This window comes from Ailuropoda melanoleuca, chromosome 2, assembly GCF_002007445.2.
Source record: "Ailuropoda melanoleuca isolate Jingjing chromosome 2, ASM200744v2, whole genome shotgun sequence".
NCBI lineage: Eukaryota > Metazoa > Chordata > Mammalia > Carnivora > Ursidae > Ailuropoda > Ailuropoda melanoleuca.
Window position 1 is genome coordinate 81094157 of NC_048219.1, and position 18917 is coordinate 81113073.

The 18917-nt window shown below is 38.9% G+C and overlaps 1 protein-coding gene across 2 annotated transcripts; it reads right to left on the reverse strand.

The window, feature by feature from the left end:
* Positions 1 to 10795: 10795 nt before the first annotated feature.
* On the reverse strand, positions 10796 to 17488 carry SIKE1 (suppressor of IKBKE 1). 2 transcript variants are annotated; one of them, XM_019809322.2, is made up of 5 exons: positions 17239 to 17484; positions 16897 to 17002; positions 15887 to 16029; positions 14406 to 14519; positions 10796 to 12156 (listed from the first exon to the last, which is right to left on the reverse strand). In XM_019809322.2, exons 1-5 carry the CDS (start codon positions 17395 to 17397, stop codon positions 12055 to 12057), a joined length of 624 nt encoding a protein of 207 aa, XP_019664881.2. In that variant the 5' UTR covers positions 17398 to 17484; the 3' UTR covers positions 10796 to 12054. The 2 variants fall into 2 exon arrangements, with proteins under 2 accessions (XP_019664881.2, XP_034510045.1); XM_034654154.1 differs by lacking the exon at positions 16897 to 17002 and having other exon boundaries at positions 17172 to 17488.
* Between the last annotated feature and the right edge of the window lie 1429 nt (positions 17489 to 18917).

Sequence of the window (18917 nt, forward strand, 5' to 3'; positions counted from 1 at the left end):
AGGAGGAAAATAGTTAATTGTGGCCACAGAAAAGTTCAGTGGATTTTCCCTTGTCAAACAATAGAGCAATACCTTCTGGTGAGAGGAATGCTTTTCCCAGATTCTGTGGCTCTCTCTCATGACAGTATTGGATAAACAATGACCAGTCACGCTCCTGAGAACTTTGCTACCCACTTTATTTTTGCTTTCAACACATATTTATCCTGCATCTCTTGTGTGTCATCGTTGGGGTGTATACAGTTCTTAACACAAATGGATATGGTTCTGTCCTCAAGTAACTTTCAGTCTAGCATCATTCAGTAATCCTAAAAACAAATTTAAACATACACAGTGGAATAAGTGCAATGAAGGAAAGATGCACAGTGTTGAGAGTAAGTAGCCTCCAATTCTGAGCAAATTATCTTTAATTCTAAGAGGAGGCAGTATCCTACTTTTAAAAGATTTTCCTCTTACCTCTGTTATTATTGGTCCAATTTCATTTCACCTCCAGCCTGCATCTATGTTCTCTTTGATGCCTTCCCAAGGTTTCCTAGGCACAAGATATCTTCGCATTTGCTTTCAATGCCTTCATAGCTCACTGTAATATAATTATTAGTTTATACTAGCTAGTGATACTTTAGGACAGGGCCTATGACATTCATCTTTGCATCTGTGGTCCTGACAGTGCTTGGCATAGACAACTCTCAAAAGGTTGTTGAATGAATAGCATTGAACAACAATGTAAGAAGTTGTTAGAAATTGGAATGTTCTGTTGGGGCGGTACAAATCATTTAATACATCAAACCAGCTGTTTTGTTTCCTTTCTGTATTTCTTAAATTGAGATCTCTTCTTAGCAATAGGTCTAGTCTGGATATACCAATCTAATGTTACAGAGAAACTGCCCTGGGCTCTTACACTAGAAACAAGGTCATGTGAAGCTGGGCTAAAAGTAGAATTAGGTCTAAGCGCACATTCTCAAATATCACAGTAATGGGAAATGTAAAAAATAATAGTCTCATTAAATTCTATACATATAATTCCAATTAATAAGGAAGAATAAGTCTTGTTTTCTACCATTAACACATAGTTTCTAAATACCTTCTTAAATCATATAACCATTTCATCCTCAATATTCTGATTGTCTCAATTGCCTTTAAATTGCTCCTTAGTTCATAATTAGTATCAGTTTACATTTAACAGAAAACGCAAATATGCATACATCCAGAGGCATACAGTTTAGCTTCCATGCATTCAAGAGAGCAAAAGATGGAGTCATTTGATTTAAATCACTAGTTTAAGTGATTTATTCTTTCTACAAGTATTACCCATAAGTAGAGGTTGGTTTCATTTTTAGAAGATCACTACATTTTTACAGCAAGAAATTTTTTTTTCAGATTAATTTTGAAGTCAAATTAAAAAGTGAAAAAAATGTATAGTTATCATGTTTATTTTTTTTGAACAGAAGTTAAAGCAGCAATTTGTGAAGTCAAGTTCTGCTTGGAAAACCTTCTATATAATGGGGTAGTCATGGATCTTGAGGAGATATTTAGTCTATTAAGGAATAACCTGAAACAAAAAAAAACCGCATACATTATTTTTTGGTATTTATCATATTAGTTTTTCTTCTCTGAGAAAATTAAAGAGACAATGAAATCAGGGGTGCCTGGATGGCACGGCGGTTAAGTGTCTGCCTTCGGCTCAGGGCGTGATCCCGGCGTTATGGGATCGAGCCCCACATCAGGCTCCTCCGCTATGAGCCTGCTTCTTCCTCTCCCACTCCACCTGCTTGTGTTCCCTCTCTCGCTGGCTGTCTCTATCTCTGTCAAATAAATAAATAAAATCTTTAAAAAAAAAGACAATGAAATCAATTATGATTGTGTTTTTTTTAAATCTCTCTGCAAATATCGATAAGCACATATCTCTGGTGTATATTTGACAATCAAAAGTAACCATCCTTTACACATTTGTGAGGTTTTCTTGAGCAGTGATGGTAACTGTATAGGATGAGATTTTTGTAAGTTCTCTATGAAATGAGAAAAATTAGGTCGATGTGGAGATGTTTTAAAAATAAGGCTAAATTTATTCAGGACTTTAAGGACTGTTTTTATTCTGACATTATGTCCTTTCTATTTAGGGAAGGTAAAGGGAACTTCTTCTATAAAATTTCGATAATAGTGGATAGTAAAGGGATCAATATTCAAGATTTCAGAATAGGAAAACACCATTTAGAGCAGAAACTTTCATAAAGAATAATCATTTCTTATTATTAAGAATTAATTAAGATTTAGTCCTGGAATCCTGCATCCTAAAACTTTTTATTCATTAACTAGCCCCCAACAGTTCAAATGCATTATGTAAATAAGAAAACAATAAAAAGCAATATGTAATAAAATGTTAGAATCTAAATAAGAATAATGCAAAAACTATAATTCTTTCCTTTAAAGTGTCAACATTGCACTTAAGACAAGAATTATGCAGACATGCTAAGCTACTGCACTGTAAAGGTGGTCGCCATAGCACTTTAGCTTTGGGAATCAGTTAACCAAAGGGAAATGTGGAGCAAAAGAATATTGTTAATTAAATTTAAATTAGATCCTAATGAAAACCAATTGCACTCAAAATCCAGACTCTTTTACCATGGCCTACAAGGCCCTCTCTAACCCCTAGTCAGTCCACCATGATTCAGTTCCATTGCTATTTTGGTTCTTCCAACATTGTCGATTTGTTCCTACTCAGAACTCTTGCATTTACTGTTGTCTCCATCTGGAATTCTCTTTCCCCAAGTCATCACTTTTTTTTTTTTAAGATTTATTTTATTCATTTGAAAGAGAGAGAGAGCAGAGCGTGCATGTGCGCACTTGGGGCGGGGGGGCAGAGGGATGGGGAGAGAATCCCGAAGCAGACTCCCCACTGAGCATGGAGGCCAACATGGAGCTCAATTCCAGGACTCTGAGATCATGACCTGAGCAGAAACCAAGAGTCTGATGCTCAACCGACTGAACCAACCAGGTGCCCCCCCACCACTACCAGTCATCACTTTTTGGCACTTACTAATCATTCCGTTTTTAGCTCAGATGTTACTGCCTCATAAAGATCTTCTCTAAAGTAGAAGTACCCACTATTGCTGTCACTCTCTATATCATTAGCTTGTTTTATTGTCTTCATAACATGTATTGCTGTCCAAAATTAACACATTTATGAATTTGTTTATTCCTATTCTTCCTAAACAATAGCCCAAGCTTCAGTTCTCTGGTTCATCACTGCATCCCCTAAACCTAGGACAGGGACTAATATAACAGTGAGTACTTAATAAATATTTATCGAATGAATGAATTATACATTTCATTAAATTGATTGTGTGATACATCATGATTTGTGCACCAGCCAGAAGAAAATATGTTGCCATTTTCACTCTGACATAATATTGTTATTGCTTAAAATTTTTATACTTATAAATGGAACTCTTTATTTTTTATTTTTATTTATTTACTTTTTAAAAGATTTTGTTTACTTATTTGACAGAGAGAGACACAGCAAGAGAGGGAACACAAGCAGGGGGAGTGGGAGAAGGAGAACCCGGCTTCCTGCTGAGCAGGGAGCCCAATGCGGGCTCAATCCCAGGACACTGGATCATGACCTGAGCAGAAGGCAGATGCTTAACAACTGAGCCACCCAGGCGCCCCTAATGGAGATCTTTAAAACTTATTTAGATGGAGTTTAGGTCTAATTAGATAAAAGTTTAAAAACTTTTTTATCATGTGTCACTCTTGCATATATGTAAAAAAAAAAAAAGCAAAGTAAATTGGTGAAGATATTCCTAAAACTTCCTCACAAAGCCTAACTCTTCTGAATCTTTCTTTGTAGTAATAAATTCGATTAAATTTTAATATAGTCATTGATCAACAGACAGCATTAAAAAAATAAAAAATCAGCAAATTAGAATATATGTTTGCAACACATAAAACTGACGATGTATTAGTATCATGAGTATATACTAAATTAATACATATAAATAAGAAAAAGTCAAGGAAAAGGAATGGGGGAATGACTTGAATGTCTACATTAAAAAAAAACAACTGTACAGGGGCGCCAGGGTGGCTCACTGGTTAAGTGTCTGCCTTCGGCTGAGGTCATGGTCCTGGGGCCCTGGGATTGAGCCCTGTATTGAGCCCTGAGCAGGGAGCCGGCTTCTCCCTCTGCCCCTCTCCCCTGCTCTCAAATAAATAAAGCTTTTTAAAAAAATAAAATTAAAAAAAATAAAATTAAAACAAATTTAAAAAGTATAGGCAAATAAGCATTTGAAATTATTTATGCTTGGCCTCATTAGCAATCAGGGGAATATGTATTTGTTGAGATTATCTTATTTTATTTTTAAAAGATTTTATTTTATTTATTTGTCAGAGAGAGAGAGCGCGCCAGCACAGGCAGGGGGAGCAGCAGGCAGAGGGAGAAGCAGGCTCCCTGCTAAGCAAGGAACCCAATGTAGGGCTTGATCCCAGGACCCCGGGATCATGACCTGAGCCAAAGGCAGACATTTCACCAGCTGAGCCACCCAGGTGTCCCTGTTGAGATAATTTTAGACTTACAGAAGAATAAGAAAAATTGTATAGAAAGTTCTCATAAACCCTTCACCCAGTTTCCCATTTATGTTAAGGTTACCTAATCATAGAACAGTTTTCAAAACTAGGAAATTAACCTTGACACAATATTAACTAAACTACAAAATTAATTCAGGTTTTGTCAGTTTTTTCCCTAATATCCATTTTCTTTTCCAGAATCAAATCCAGGATCCCACCCTGCATTTAGTTGTTAGGTCTCCTTACTCTCCTCCATTTTATGACAGTTCCTTATCTTTCATGACCTGGACAATTGGAACAACATTGGTCAGTTATTTTGTAAACATCCCTCTACTTGTTTTTATCTGATGTTTCCCTTGAAACATTGTTTAGATTATGTACTCTTCTCATTGTATCATACCAGGGGGTGTAAGATGTTGAAATGTATTATTAGTGATGTTTACCTCAATCAATTGGTTAAAGTGGAACCTGCCAGAATTATTCATAGTAAAATTATTATTTTTCCTTTATAATTACTAAATGTTTAGGGGGGGATACTTTGGGACTATGCTTAATTGAATTGTCCTCTCAAAATTCATGTCTACTCAGAAGCTCAGAATGTGGCCTTTTTGGGAATGGGGTCTTTGCAGATGTAATCAAATTAAGATGAAGTCATACTGAATTACAGTAAACACTAATCCAATGACTGGTGTTCTTAGAAAAGGGGAATTTGGACACAGACACAGACCTATAGGGAGAACATCATATGAAGACTGAGGCAGAAATTGTAGTACTATATCTAGCAGCCAAGGAATACCAAGAATTGGCAGAAGCTAGAAAAGAGGGATGGAACACATTCTCTCCTAAGGCCTTCAGAAAGAACCAACCTTGTCAACACCTTAATTTCAGACTTCTAGCCATTAGAACCGTGAGAGAATACATTTCTGTCATTTTAAGCCATTCGTTTGTAGTAATCTGTTATGGTAACTCCAGGAAACTAACAAGAGACTAGGCAAATACCTTTTTCTGCTTAAATTTTAGTTCACTAATTTTAGCATACATTGATAGATCTTGCTGAATCTCTTTTTGGCTCATCAATGTAAAGGTTTTTCCTCACAGGATTATTCTTGGGCCACCAAGAATACTGGTGATGCAGGATTTCCTAAGAGCACTTCATTGTTGTACCCAGGATTTTATTCCAAGCTGCTAAAAGCCGTGTGGTCGGCAGAATTCTAAGATGGCTACCAAGAATCCCACCACCTCCCTAGTGTACATGCTGTGTGTGATCCCCTGCTCTTGAGCATGGGCTGGACCTGTGGATACTAGAGGATACCTCCTATCTCCTTTATGGCAAAGAGATTACCGCAGTTTTAATTAAGATCTCTGATCAGTTGGGTTAATCAGGAGGGAGGTTCTTCTGGTTGGGCCTAACCTAAGCAGGTGAGCTTTTATTTATTTATTTATTTTTATTTTTAAAGATTTTATTTATTCTTAGAGGAGAGAGGGTGTGAATGAGGGGAGGGGCAGAGAGGGAGGGAATCTCAAGCAGCCCCCGAGCTGAGTGTGAAGCCCAACGCAGGGCTCAAACTCAGGATCCTGAGATCATGACCTGAGCCCAAACCGAGTTGGTCGCTTAACCGACTGAGCCACCCAGGCACCCCTCAGGTGAGCTTTTATAAGGGGAGACTAGAGGTGGGAGACAAGGGAGGTCAGAGAGATGATCTCCTGCTGTCCTTGAAGTCCTAGGAGTTTTACACCTGCACAGAAATGAATTTTGCCAACAACCATGTGAACTTGGGAGAGGACCCAGAGCCTCAGATGAGATGCTACCCTATGTTGACACATTGATTTCAGCCTTGTGAGATCATTAGATGGGAACCTAGTTAAACCCTGCATGGACTTCTGACCTACAGAATTGTAGGAGAATAAATGGGCATTGCTTTAAAGTGCTAAATTTGCAATAATCTGTTATATAGCCATAGAGAATGAATACAGCCATACACCAGGTTCATAAGCTGGCACTCTCTTGGTCTTACAAGGTTGCCAAGAATGGAAAGTTCACAGACAACAGCTAAACCCCTATTCCCTTCTCAAATAGTGCTTACAATAGTTTTTTTTTTTTTTTTAGATTTTATTTATTTATTTGACAGAGATTGAGAAAGAGTGAGTGCACAAGCAGGGGGAGCAGCAGGCAGAGGGAAAGGGAGAAGCAGGTTCCCTGCTGAGCAAGGACCCTGATGTGGGACTTGATCCCAGGACTCTGGGATCATGACCTGAGCCGAAGGCAGACGCTTAACTGACTGAGCCACCCAGGCAACCCTTAAAATTGTTTCTTGACCAAAATACCAAGAGCTTACCTTTGGCCAGTCATGCCATCAGGAAGATGGCCTATTTTGCTTATGCTTAGAATCAACTACACTACAAACTCCTACATGTATAAGACCTATCCCAATTTCAGAGTTGTTAAAATATGAAATAAAAATGAATCTTAGGATCAGTAACATACAAAAGGCCACTTTCATTAATTCCTCATGTATTTTTAGGAGGCTAGACCAAATGCTGAGTGATTTGTAGTTTATTCAGAAGCTCTTAAGGTTCTGCCTCCTCTTTAGGATTCTTTGTGAGTAACAAAAGAAAAAGCATCATCTGCTTTCCATCATATTAGCAGATAATAGTCCTTAATTCCCTCTGAAGGTTGTGGAGACAACTGCAAGTGAAATAACTGAAAAATGTGCAATATGACTGCTTATCGTGAAATGTATCTAATCTAAATGAGGTAGATGGAGAATTAAAGATTAGGAAGTCAGATATTAGCAAGGATTTAAAAAATGCATAATCGTACTATTATGTATGTATCGTAACAATCTATTGTATAGTCGTACAATGAAATATTGTACATCAGTGAACATAAATGACAGCTATGTACAACAAAAGGATCTTAGAAACATAATGTTGAGTGAAAAAAAATCAGATCCCCATAGACTATGTAAAATACGGTACCACTTTTATAAAGCTCAAGAAGAAACAAAACTAAAAAATGTCACTTTAGGGATACATACATATTTTAGGTCTTTTTGCATGTGAGAGAACTATCAAAAAGAGGGAGTAGGGAGGTGGGGAGAGACAGGAGATGAGCTCAAATAGATAAATGCAAAGTATGGGTAATGTTCTAATTCTTAGGTGAGAAATGATTATGTTTGATAATCAATTTGCATGTTATACATCCTTTTATGTGTCAAATATTGAAATACAACACTATGTATAAAGTGTTGGCAAAATTTATATTTGCATGCTTGTTTTCTTTTGTTTTTTAAGTAGGCTCCAGGCCCAGCTTGGAGCCCAACACGGGGCTTGAACTCATGATCCTCAAATCAAGACAGGAGCTGAGATCAAGAGTTGGGCACTTAACTGACTGAGCCACCCAGGTGCCCCTGCATGGTTGTTTTTAAAACTATGCTTATTTTGTCAGCCAGTCTTCTTAATTATAGGCAATTCAGGTTAACATTAACAAAAAGGGATTTTATTAAAAGGCTAATAAGCAATCCTCAGGATCTCGAAGACAGCCAGAAAACCAGAATCAGAGGCCACAGAGCCTCTAATCACTTCAGATAATTGCTTCAGTGAAGATCCCGCTGCGTGGCAGGCACTGCAGCTTACACCACTGACTTTGCTGACACTGGACACTGAATGTCATTAAAGCCACTTTTGCTGCTGCTCTGTGGAACTGCATATAGTAGCCAGTGTTTTAGGCCTTTACTCAAAGAATTCCGTACAGTTTCCTGCTTCTTTGCCTAACTTTAAAGTTTAAGGCGATGCATCTTCCTTAGCTGCAAAAGAGGCTGGGAAAACATTTATCTGACACATTCAAATTTCTTGGGAGGGAGGAAGGCTTTGCCTCATTAGATGAGGGATTCCCTAAACAGGATAGGAATAAGGATATTGGGCAGCCAGAAAAGAAATGACAGTTGTCTGCCACAGCCCATTCTCTTGGCTACCCAACACCAACACTTGCAGCTAATGCTTTCACTTGTTAAAAACTATTCAATGTAAAAGGACCCAGCCTTTGCAAACAGAAGTAACCATTTAAAGAGGCAGGCAAGTAAGACAGGGAAATCTGTCTGAAATTTCGGAAAAGCTTTGCTTTTCTTCATAAAAGAGGACACACACAGTTGGCATAGGCCAGTTCCCTTTTTCTTCCTGCCTTCAATATGGTCAAGACATTGGGTACAGCACCAACCTTCTTGCATCTACAAGAACATGAAGGATGGAAAACCACATGCTAAGGAGGCAGATTTGAAAGATGTTAACTGCACTTTCCATACATAAGACCACTGATTAAACATAGTCTGCGTCAGTTGCATGCGTACATGCTCTCAGCTACATCGTTCTAGAAAAGAGATGACAAATATGTCTCACTAGTTATGACTCCATTTATTGAATTCATATTTTCTAATATATGGGTCGTGGTGTTTCTTTTGCACTATTACTAAAAATAGATTTTGCTAATCAAGAACCACTTGAACTCTGACCAGTATTTGGCATTAAAAGGGCATCTTAATTTAGTGGTTAAGAATATTTGAGTCTCTTATGGACTATGAGAAACAAACTGAGGGCCTCAGAGGGGAGGGGGGTGGGGGATTGGGATAGACCGGTGATGGGTAGTAAGGAGGGCACATATTGCATGGTACACTGGGTGTTATATGCAACTAATGAAGCATCGAACTTTACATCGGAAACCGGGGATGTACTGTATGGTGACTAACATAATAAAAAATCATTAAAAAAAAAAAGAATATTTGAGTCTCTGGGTTGGAATCTTGGTTCCAGTTTAGACATACAGCATAACCTCCTTGTGCCTGAGTATGTGTAAAATGAGGTACAGTTGAAATGGAGATTATATGATAACGAGAAAGCACCAACTCCGTATAGCCCCTCCTCAGGACCTGTACATACACGTTAGATGTATCACTGCTCTGTAATTGTATCTGTTTGTCTTCTTTACCAAATTTTTCTTCAAAAAGTGTCAAGGCCTTTCCCCCACCTTTTTTCTATTCATAACTCTGAATGAAGTGTCTGGTACATAGTAGGTTAGACATTCTCAAACTAGTATCCTTAGAAGTTATCTGGGACAATTATTAAAATACAAATTCCTGGATCCCGTTCCCAAATATGTATTTCAGTAGTCAGCAAACCATTTTGGGGAACACTGTAATAGACCTTCAATGTTTGAATCAAAAGATAAAAGGTATTAGGTACTTCCAAACTCAGTTTTAATTTTATTATATGATTTGTAATTGTATAATTTTGTATTTTTAATCATGAGGAAATCTCTAAACCTATTTTAGAAACAACTATTTGTAGAGTTACACTGCTGACTACATTATGCTAATTACAAAATACTAAAAGCCCTGTCTACTTGACAGGTTGATATATATGTGAAAAATAAACCTTTGTATCTCCTAATAATTACTCATTATTGCGTAAAATTAACTTATTCTTAAAATGAGGCTTTTATTAGAAATGATATATTTGTATTAACACCAGCCAGAATTCACATTTTGTAGGGCGCTGAGAGCCCTTTAGACTCAAACTTCAAGCTTTTGATTTGCCAGGGGGAAAAGTTAACATAGATTTATCCTGATATCCGAGATGTAAACAGCTTTATAAACAACTTTAAAGGAACATAAGGCAGATAAAGAGACACCATGTCATACTTTAATGGGCCACTTGATGACTTTATCATTCTTACTGAAAACTGGCCATGGTAGCTGACATATTGTATAGGGGTACCTGCCTCCTGAGTGGAACCGTTTGACACACAGTGGCACTTAGGGCACATACTTCAAGCCAAATGGCTGGACTAAAGTTTTTTGTTTTTGTTTTTTTTAAAGATTTTATTTATTTATTCGACAGAGATAGAGACAGCCAGCGAGAGAGGGAACACAAGCAGGGGGAGAGGGAGAGGAAGAAGCAGGCTCACAGCAGAGGAGCCTGATGTGGGGCTCGATCCCATAACGCTGGGATCACGCCCTGAGCTGAAGGCAGATGCTTAACCGCTGTGCCACCCAGGCGCCCCTGGACTAAAGTTTTACTTGCTCTTGGGAAACAAGATAAAAATGCCCACATGGGGGGTGGAAGTATTTTTCAAATTCTATGCAGGACTTTGAATAAGAATTTGTGTTTCTAAAATGACATATACATGATCATTAACGACCACCACTATAGGCCAAGTCCTTTCAGTATTAGTGAGATCAGATGCTTTTAGGATATCTTAGTGAGGTTTTATTTTAACTGGAATTAATTCTTCACAGCAATACAAAAGAAATTTTACGTCACACAAAGCACTAATGAAAAACTCTTTTTAATACTGTGTCTCTCCTGTGCAGTATGGTGCTAGTGCTACTGGAAAATATGGACAGGTTTAGGATTATTTCAGTTATTGATAGTATAACATGAAGTAATTTGTAAATTTGACATGTGACTAAACAGAGAGGCCAGTGAGTTGTTGTCTACACAGCTAAATGAATGTAGGAATGCTCATTAGGTAATAAAACTTTGCTTCCTCATGAAAAATGGATCTAAAAAGAAAGCCAACTATCAGTACTAGTAATGAAAGACATCCAAGTGATGGTTCTTAACTATAAAATAGAAGTTATGTATAAATTAAACAGAATGTAGTACCTAAAAATTATGATGTGACTAAAACCATTATATGTTCTTCAACTGAGTAAGCCACCCGAGCTGAAGATTTCCTAGGAGGACAATATTGAAAAATTGACTACTAATATCTAATAGAATAAATAACAGCTACTTTCAGCATCCGAAATAAGAGTACATGTGGACGTGCACACACACAGGACAAATTTCTCAGGACTTTTTGAACAATATGATGACTCTACTGTTACTTATTTTCAAGTATGTTTCTTGGGGACTAGCAGTAGGTTCTCTCAAATTAAGAGTAAAAGACACCAGGTCATAAAGTGCCAACTCTTAGCACCAGAGAGACTTAAAACTTCAAAGGAGGGGAATGACATTACAAATTAGAGAATCTGCCAACCTTGTCCTGTGGAATTGTATTACTTTTCTCAAATGGGAGAAAAAAATCTAGGTTTATGCCAAATAGGTTTAGAAAGCTAATCTCTTACAAATTTTTTAGAATTGTAATTTATAATCCTATATAAAATAAAATTGCTGGCTTATAATAAAAGGCTCTAAGTTTGAGAGATGTGAAGAAACAAAAAGGAACCAATAACACTTTATATAAATTGAGGTCCCAGAACTGAAAATTAAAAGTAGTCTCTTAGAGAAAGGAATGGTGAAACTCAGTGTGTATTTTCATGAACACACCTAAAAACCGTTTTGTGGACAGCCAATTTGACTGCAAATTCTAAACTGCCACCTGATACCTTTAATCAACACTAAATCAAGTCTGAGGCAAGACACTAAACGGACAGTACTCGAATAGAAAGATAATAACTTCCTTGATAAACAATTTCCAGCTGTCATTCACAAGTTGAGTTATTTGATGGCTTGGGAAGCAGTGTCCATTGAGTTTTCCTTCCTGACCTGAAGAGACTCACTGCTGATGGACAATAATTCTCGAAGTTCCTTATTTTCAAGCTGGAAAAAAAAAAAAAGGCAGCTTTGTTTATTTCAGGTATTTTGACTATCGAACTGCATCAGAATACATTGTTTTGGGCCAGGAAGAGAAAGCTATTATTTTAATTTTAAACATTTTATGGAAATAAAATAACTGAGAATTTCCTAAAATACTAATTATTAATCATTTAACATACATTTCCTGAGTAATTTCTACATGCCCTGTTATTAGGACAACAAAGAAAAAAAAAACAGAGCCTCTCTCCACCTGAGGAATTCACTGCTTGTCACACTTTTTGTGATTCCCACAAGTTGTACTACTGTTTCTTCTACCTTTTATTCCTAATAATATTTTGACCCTGCTCAGTCTTCTCTGCTGGATGTTTTGGAGAAAGGAAGAAAAGAAGAAGAAACTACTCACTGGGGACGTCAGGTACCACTGGGTGTCTTACATAGATCATCTCAAAACAAACTGTAGGGCAGGTAACACTGCTCACATCCAGGTTCTCTTTAAGATGAGGGCACTGTGGCTCACAAAAGTTCGAGAAGTTGTCCAAACTCAGACAATCTGGATGTGGTAGTGCTGGGGTCTCAATCTGAAGCCTGTGCTCTTCCCACTTAATATTAAGTAAAATTTGTCCCATATTTCCATAGGACTGTTTCCATATCTGAGTAAACCAGGGATAGTGTAGTAAGGTCACTTGATTACCAGGTAGGGCAGCTTGCACTCTTCATCCTTATTCTCTCTGCAGGAAATTCTGGTAAACCACAGCATCTTCAGGCTTCACCAAGAGTCTGGGCCCATGGTCATCAAATCATCTACCAACTTAAGTGCTTCCCTTAGTACTGCACATCTCTCCTAGCATGTATGAACCATTTCATATCATATCAGCAGTAGTCTTATTCCTTTCACTAGACTCTGAGCAGGGATATCCTATCTTTTGCTCTCTAGTATTTCTCAAAGGGCCCATGATAGCATCTGGTAATAAGCAACATTCAAACCATCTATTGTAATATGTTTTCTTAATAATTTTATAGGCATAGTAATACCCCCATGCCTTTTTTTTGGGGGGGGGGGTTAATTGTTGCTATTATAATCTAAATATTACATGAAAGTAACTTTTAAAAAATCAAGACTATAAGGTTTATAAAATAAATGACAAGTCCTTGGCTTTGTTCCCCAAAGGCAACCACTTTTAATACTTTTATCTACTTCTTTTGGTACTTACTTCCATAATTAATAGAGGGATAATAATTATTATGCCTGTTCTGCTATNCCTCACTGTGTGTTTTCATAAAGATTTAATTTTTATTTATTCGACAGAGATAGAGACAGCCAGCGAGAGAGGGAACACAAGCAGGGGGAGTGGGAGAGGAAGAAGCAGGCTCATAGCAGAGGAGCCTGATGTGGGGCCTCGATCCCAGAACGCCGGGATCACGCCCTGAGCCGAAGGCAGACGCTTAACCGCTGTGCCACCCAGGTGCCCCTGTTCTGCTATTTCTTGATCATCAATTTCAAACATTACCTATTTGACTTCCTTTTATGACAGGAGGGATTATTTTTTTAATTTTTAAATTTTTTATTTTTTAAAGATTTATTTGTCAGAGAGGGAGGGGAAGAGAGAGAGGACGCACAAGCAGGGGGAGCAGCAGGCAGAGGGAGAAGCAGGTTCCCCACTGAGCAAGGAGCCTGACACGGGACCTGAACCCAGGACCCTGCGATTACGACCTGAGCCGAAGGCAGACCTTAACCGACTGAGCCACCCAAAGAAGAGACTGAGTCCCTAGAGGAGGGATTTTAGCTCACATGTAATTTTCTCTTCCATTCTCTCTACCCTCTTAATATGACAGTATCTCAATTTCTAGCCAATACATAGTTGGCATTTTCATTGTTTGCTGCTGATTACATTTACTTCCTGAAAAGAGTATGGAGAAGGAGTTGTTTTATGGATTATTTTATTTATTTTTTAGAGAGAGAGAACAGGAGAAGGGGCAGAAGAAGAGGGAGAGAATCTCAAGCAGACAGAAGGTGAGCGTGGAGTCCAACACGGAGCTCAATCTCACAACCCTGAGATCATGACCTGAGCTGAAATCAAGAGTCAGACACTCAACTGACTGAGACATCCAGATGCCCCTGGAGGAGGAGTTTTAATTTTAAATCATGAACACACAGAAAACATCAATACACTGCCTAGGATAGTGATGGCATACTTCCCAGACTCTGAGAAAACTCCCTGAGTATTGTGAGCCTAGAATAGCAACAATCTTACCTCTAATTGGGCTAGTTTTTCCTGAATCTTACAAAATTGGTCATCATCCACTTGAACTGCTTTCCTCATCACTTCTCCCATTTCACAGATTCTGTCAATCTGACTCTCAATTTCCTGTGAAGATATTAAGAAAAAAAGGTAAAAAAGTTCTCTTTTCTGCAGATATGAAGTTCATGAGAATATGTGCACTATGATGTTAAAAAGTTCATTTTATCTATGCTACAGAAGTTACGCAGGAGTTTCACCGTAATCTGAGTCCTTACAGGCAAAGCCATAATAAAGTTATCTTGTGGGGGCGCCTGGGTGGCACAGCGGTTAAGCGTCTGCCTTCAGCTCAGGGCGTGATCCCGGCGTTGCGGGATCGAGCCCCACATCAGGCTCCTCCACTATGAGCCTGCTTCTTCCTCTCCCACTCCCCCTGCTTGTGTTCCCTCTCTCGCTGGCTGTCTCTATCTCTGTTGAATAAATAAAATCTTAAAAAAAAAAAAAAAAGTTATCTTGTGGTATTCACAATCTGTTTTCAAGATTGTTCTAGTCTGACCATCCACTGAATACTTTTATTGGCAGGAAGCTTACCACATTCCAAGGTGCCTTATTCTATCTTTGGATATATCTCTTCCCAAGCTTTTCATATGAGCTAAACTGTATCTTTAAAGGATTAAGTTTTCTTCTCCAGATTACAAGATATAGTTTATTTTTCTCTTCCAGATGAAAGCTACTTATACTTTGAGAGCTATTCACATATTTAAAATACTCCTGTTCCCTAAGACTTTTGTTAAGTCCGTAAAATGCTTTCAAAGGAATCTAAGATGAAACTTATCTTTCATAAATTCCATGGAACAGTGAGGTGCCCATCTGTGAATCCAGGTTTAAATGATAGAGTACATATGAATGTATATGGACACCTATGAAGCACTCTACAAACAAAAGCACAATTATTGGGTCTCCCAAATGAAAACATAAGCAACCAAAGTGTGGGAAATATGCCATGTATTTTTTTTTTAAACCATACTTCTCTCTAACAACACAGTATGATGCTATATAGTTCAGTTCAATAAAGGTTTACTGACTGCGGGCTATGTGCCAGGTACTGTGTTAGGGATAAAAGAAGAATCCATGCTCCTTACAGTCAAGGAGCTTACAGTTTAGTGAAAGTACAGTGATAACCAACGAAGTATTTACTGAGCACTATCAGTACTACTTTGCTTTATTTTGCATAAACATCCATTCATCTTGAAAAGAGATCTTGGGGCAGGTGGGAGTGAGGAACCTTAGTCCCACTCAAAGAAAAAAGCGCCTGAGCAGCCCCTTACTCCCTTCTTTTTATTCATATCCTTACAAAGCTATCACAAAATCCACAGCGAATGTGATAAACCTGAAAGGAAAACAAGCTTACTCTCCTTCAAAAACAAGCAATCGGTTTAAAACAATTCAAGATTCTAATCCCGTTCATTCAGAATTTATTCATCGAAGTTGCTTACTGCAGAGTGAGACTGGTGAGCTTTCAGGACTGGTTCAGCATCCACTGCCTTTTTAGTGACCATTAATTGTAACATCTGTTTCCGGTACTTGCTCATGATGAGTTCCAAAGCATCCTGGTGTTCCTCCAAGGAAACCCATAGCTCTATCAAAAAAATAAAATCTCTTGGCAGTGACGTCTGAGAGATAGCTCCCAAAGCCATACTCTTAACAGCTGGAATTTTATGACACTCCATGAGATATTGTGAATGCAAATTTACAATCAGTGTTAAGTCCACAAAACTCAACCGTTAAGGCCTATGAGAAAAATAACTTTCTAGGAAGAGGCAGCAAAGTCTGGTAGAAACAACATGGGATGTAGAATCAGAAGACATGGGTTTCAGTTCTGTCAGTTACTAGCTTACTACTACTCTTAGGCAAATCATTACCCTCTCTGAGCCTATTTCTTAACTGCATTGTAATATTAAGTACCTAAGACTTACCGAACTCAAAATGAAGATATGAGAATACAATGGGATGATATATGTGAAAGCTCTCTGTCAACTGATATACAAATAAGTTCATACTGCTCTCCTTAATAATGTACTCACCAAGCCTAAGAATATATACCGAGGCTAAAATTCATTCTTCCGCCTTGCACAAGAACATTTAAGACCTCTGCACTCTTAACGTCACTATTTATTTCAATTAATATTTAAACATAAAAAATTAAAGGCCTTGAGTATATTAACACTCTTGGTGTGTAAATATCCATATGGGGATACATAAGCCATTCAATAATTCAACTCTACTAAGCACCCCTTTGATAAGGTGCCTACAGATACAAAATCAGTCAGACGACCTTAAAGGGTAATGTAACAAACTTTATTGTTACTGGGCCATCACAGGATAACGCTTTTAAAAGTACTAATCTGGAGATACATACAGGATGTGAATAGTTAGTTTCGCAAGAACTTTTGAAAATATTACTGGATATTGGAAAATCGTAACTACACAAAAAGGCCTGACTAACCTCTGTTTTCCTGCTGCAAGTCTCTAATCTGTGTATTCTCTTGGGACAGCAGAATGTGAGGTTTGAATTTGGACATGTCCTTTATATCTGATGCATCTTCTTGATACTGGACAAACAGAGACAGACTAAGCGCGCCGTTAACAGGAGAACAGCCGCGGATGCAACCGAACAAGCAGGCATCGGGGCTTCCGGGCAGCATTCTCAACCCCGACCCCGCAGAAAGGTCTCACCGCCACACTCTGAGACTAGGCATAAACTTAAAGCCGAGTTCCCACCTTCCTTCGCCCTCCACCCCTCACGTGCACAGATCCTGCGGGCACGGACCCGAACCCTCCGCCCGACCTGGTCCGGAAGCGCCGTCCCCGCCTCTCGCATAGCGGCCACCCGCCGGTGCAGCGCGGCGGACTGATCCACGAGCGACTCTGCGGCGGCGTCGTGCTCCCGCAGCCGCTCCAGCAGCGTCTTGGCGTCTGTCAGGATCTTCTCGATGGTGCAGCTCATAATGGCCCAGGACCACAGTCCCAGCCCTGCTCACCTACACGAACCTTCCTTGAACCTGGCTCGGCGTTACAAACGTCACTTCCGGTACGTTTAGAAGGCGGCTCGGCAGTCGCCATACGCGCCTGCGCAGTGGCGGCCCAGTCCGCGGGTGACCTGCTTTAACTAGCGGGCGCCGGGTAGCCTCTCCCTGCGCGGAGCCCCTGCGCGGAGCCCCGGGCAGCCTCGCTCTGCGCGGAGCCCCAGGCGTGGCCCTTCCCCGCCCTTGGTTTCCGGCTCCCACGGCCTGGTGGTCAGCCTGGTTTGCGGCTGGGCGGTCCGAGTTTCTTTCTTCCCTAGGCGTTTTGATTGATGTGGATTGTTATTCAGTACTCGGTTTTTTAATTCTTTTTTTGGTGCTTAGTTTCTTTAAAAAAAAAAATTGTGGTAAAAGACAAAAAAATGTACCATCTTAACCATATTGAAATGTACATTCTCTTTGTTGTGCGACCATCACCATATCCATTCTTTTCATCTTGCAAAATGGAAACTCTGTACCCATTAAATATTAACTCCTTATTCCACTGCAGTCCTCCCAGCCACCAGCAACCACTATTCTACTTTCTGTCTTTATGAATTTAACTATTTAGATACCTTATGTATAGTGAGTGGGCTCATTGCGAATCGTATTTGTTGTTTTGTGACTAGATTATTTCACATAACATGTCCTCAAGTTTTATTCATGCACGTCAGCATTTTCTTCCTGTTTAAGGCTGAATTATACTCTATTGTATGTACATGCCATATTTTGTTTATTCATCCATCCATTGAGGGAACTTGGGTTGCTTCCACCCTTTGGCTATTGTGAATAATATTGCTATGAATAGGGGTGTTGCTTATCTGTTCCAGTCCCAGCTTTCAATTCTTTTAGCTGTGTACCCAGAAGTGGAATTGCTGGGTCATAGAGTAATTCTACCTTAGCTTGATAGCCATCTTAATGGGTGTGAGACGCTGTAACTATTATTTTCTGCTTGCCTATTTTTTCTTTTTTTTTTTTTTTAATTTTTAAAAAAATTTATTTATTCGACGGAGATAGAGACAGCCAGCGAGAGAGGGAACACATGCAGGGGGAGTGGAAGAGGAAGAAGCAGGCTCATAGCCGAGGAGCCTGATGTGGGGCTCGATCCCATAACACCGGGATCATGCCCTGAGCCGAAGGCAGACGCTTAACCGCTGTGCCGCCCAGGCACCCCTATTTTTTTCTTTTTTAATCCAATTAATAAATTAAAAACAAAGTAACCAGAATGGCAATGACTTTTGTACTATTTGTTTTATTGGTTTATAAGAGTTTACTTTGTCAAGCTTGTATGTCAAAATTTGTTCTTTTTCATTCATTACCTTAATAAATATTTTTGGAAAGTCTGCTTTGTTTCAGGCACTGTTTAGTGTCTAGAATACAGCAGAGAATGACACAGGGTGTCTGCCCTTAGGGAGAAGTCTAATGGGAGAAAGAATATATATTCTTATAAATTATTGAAGGTAAT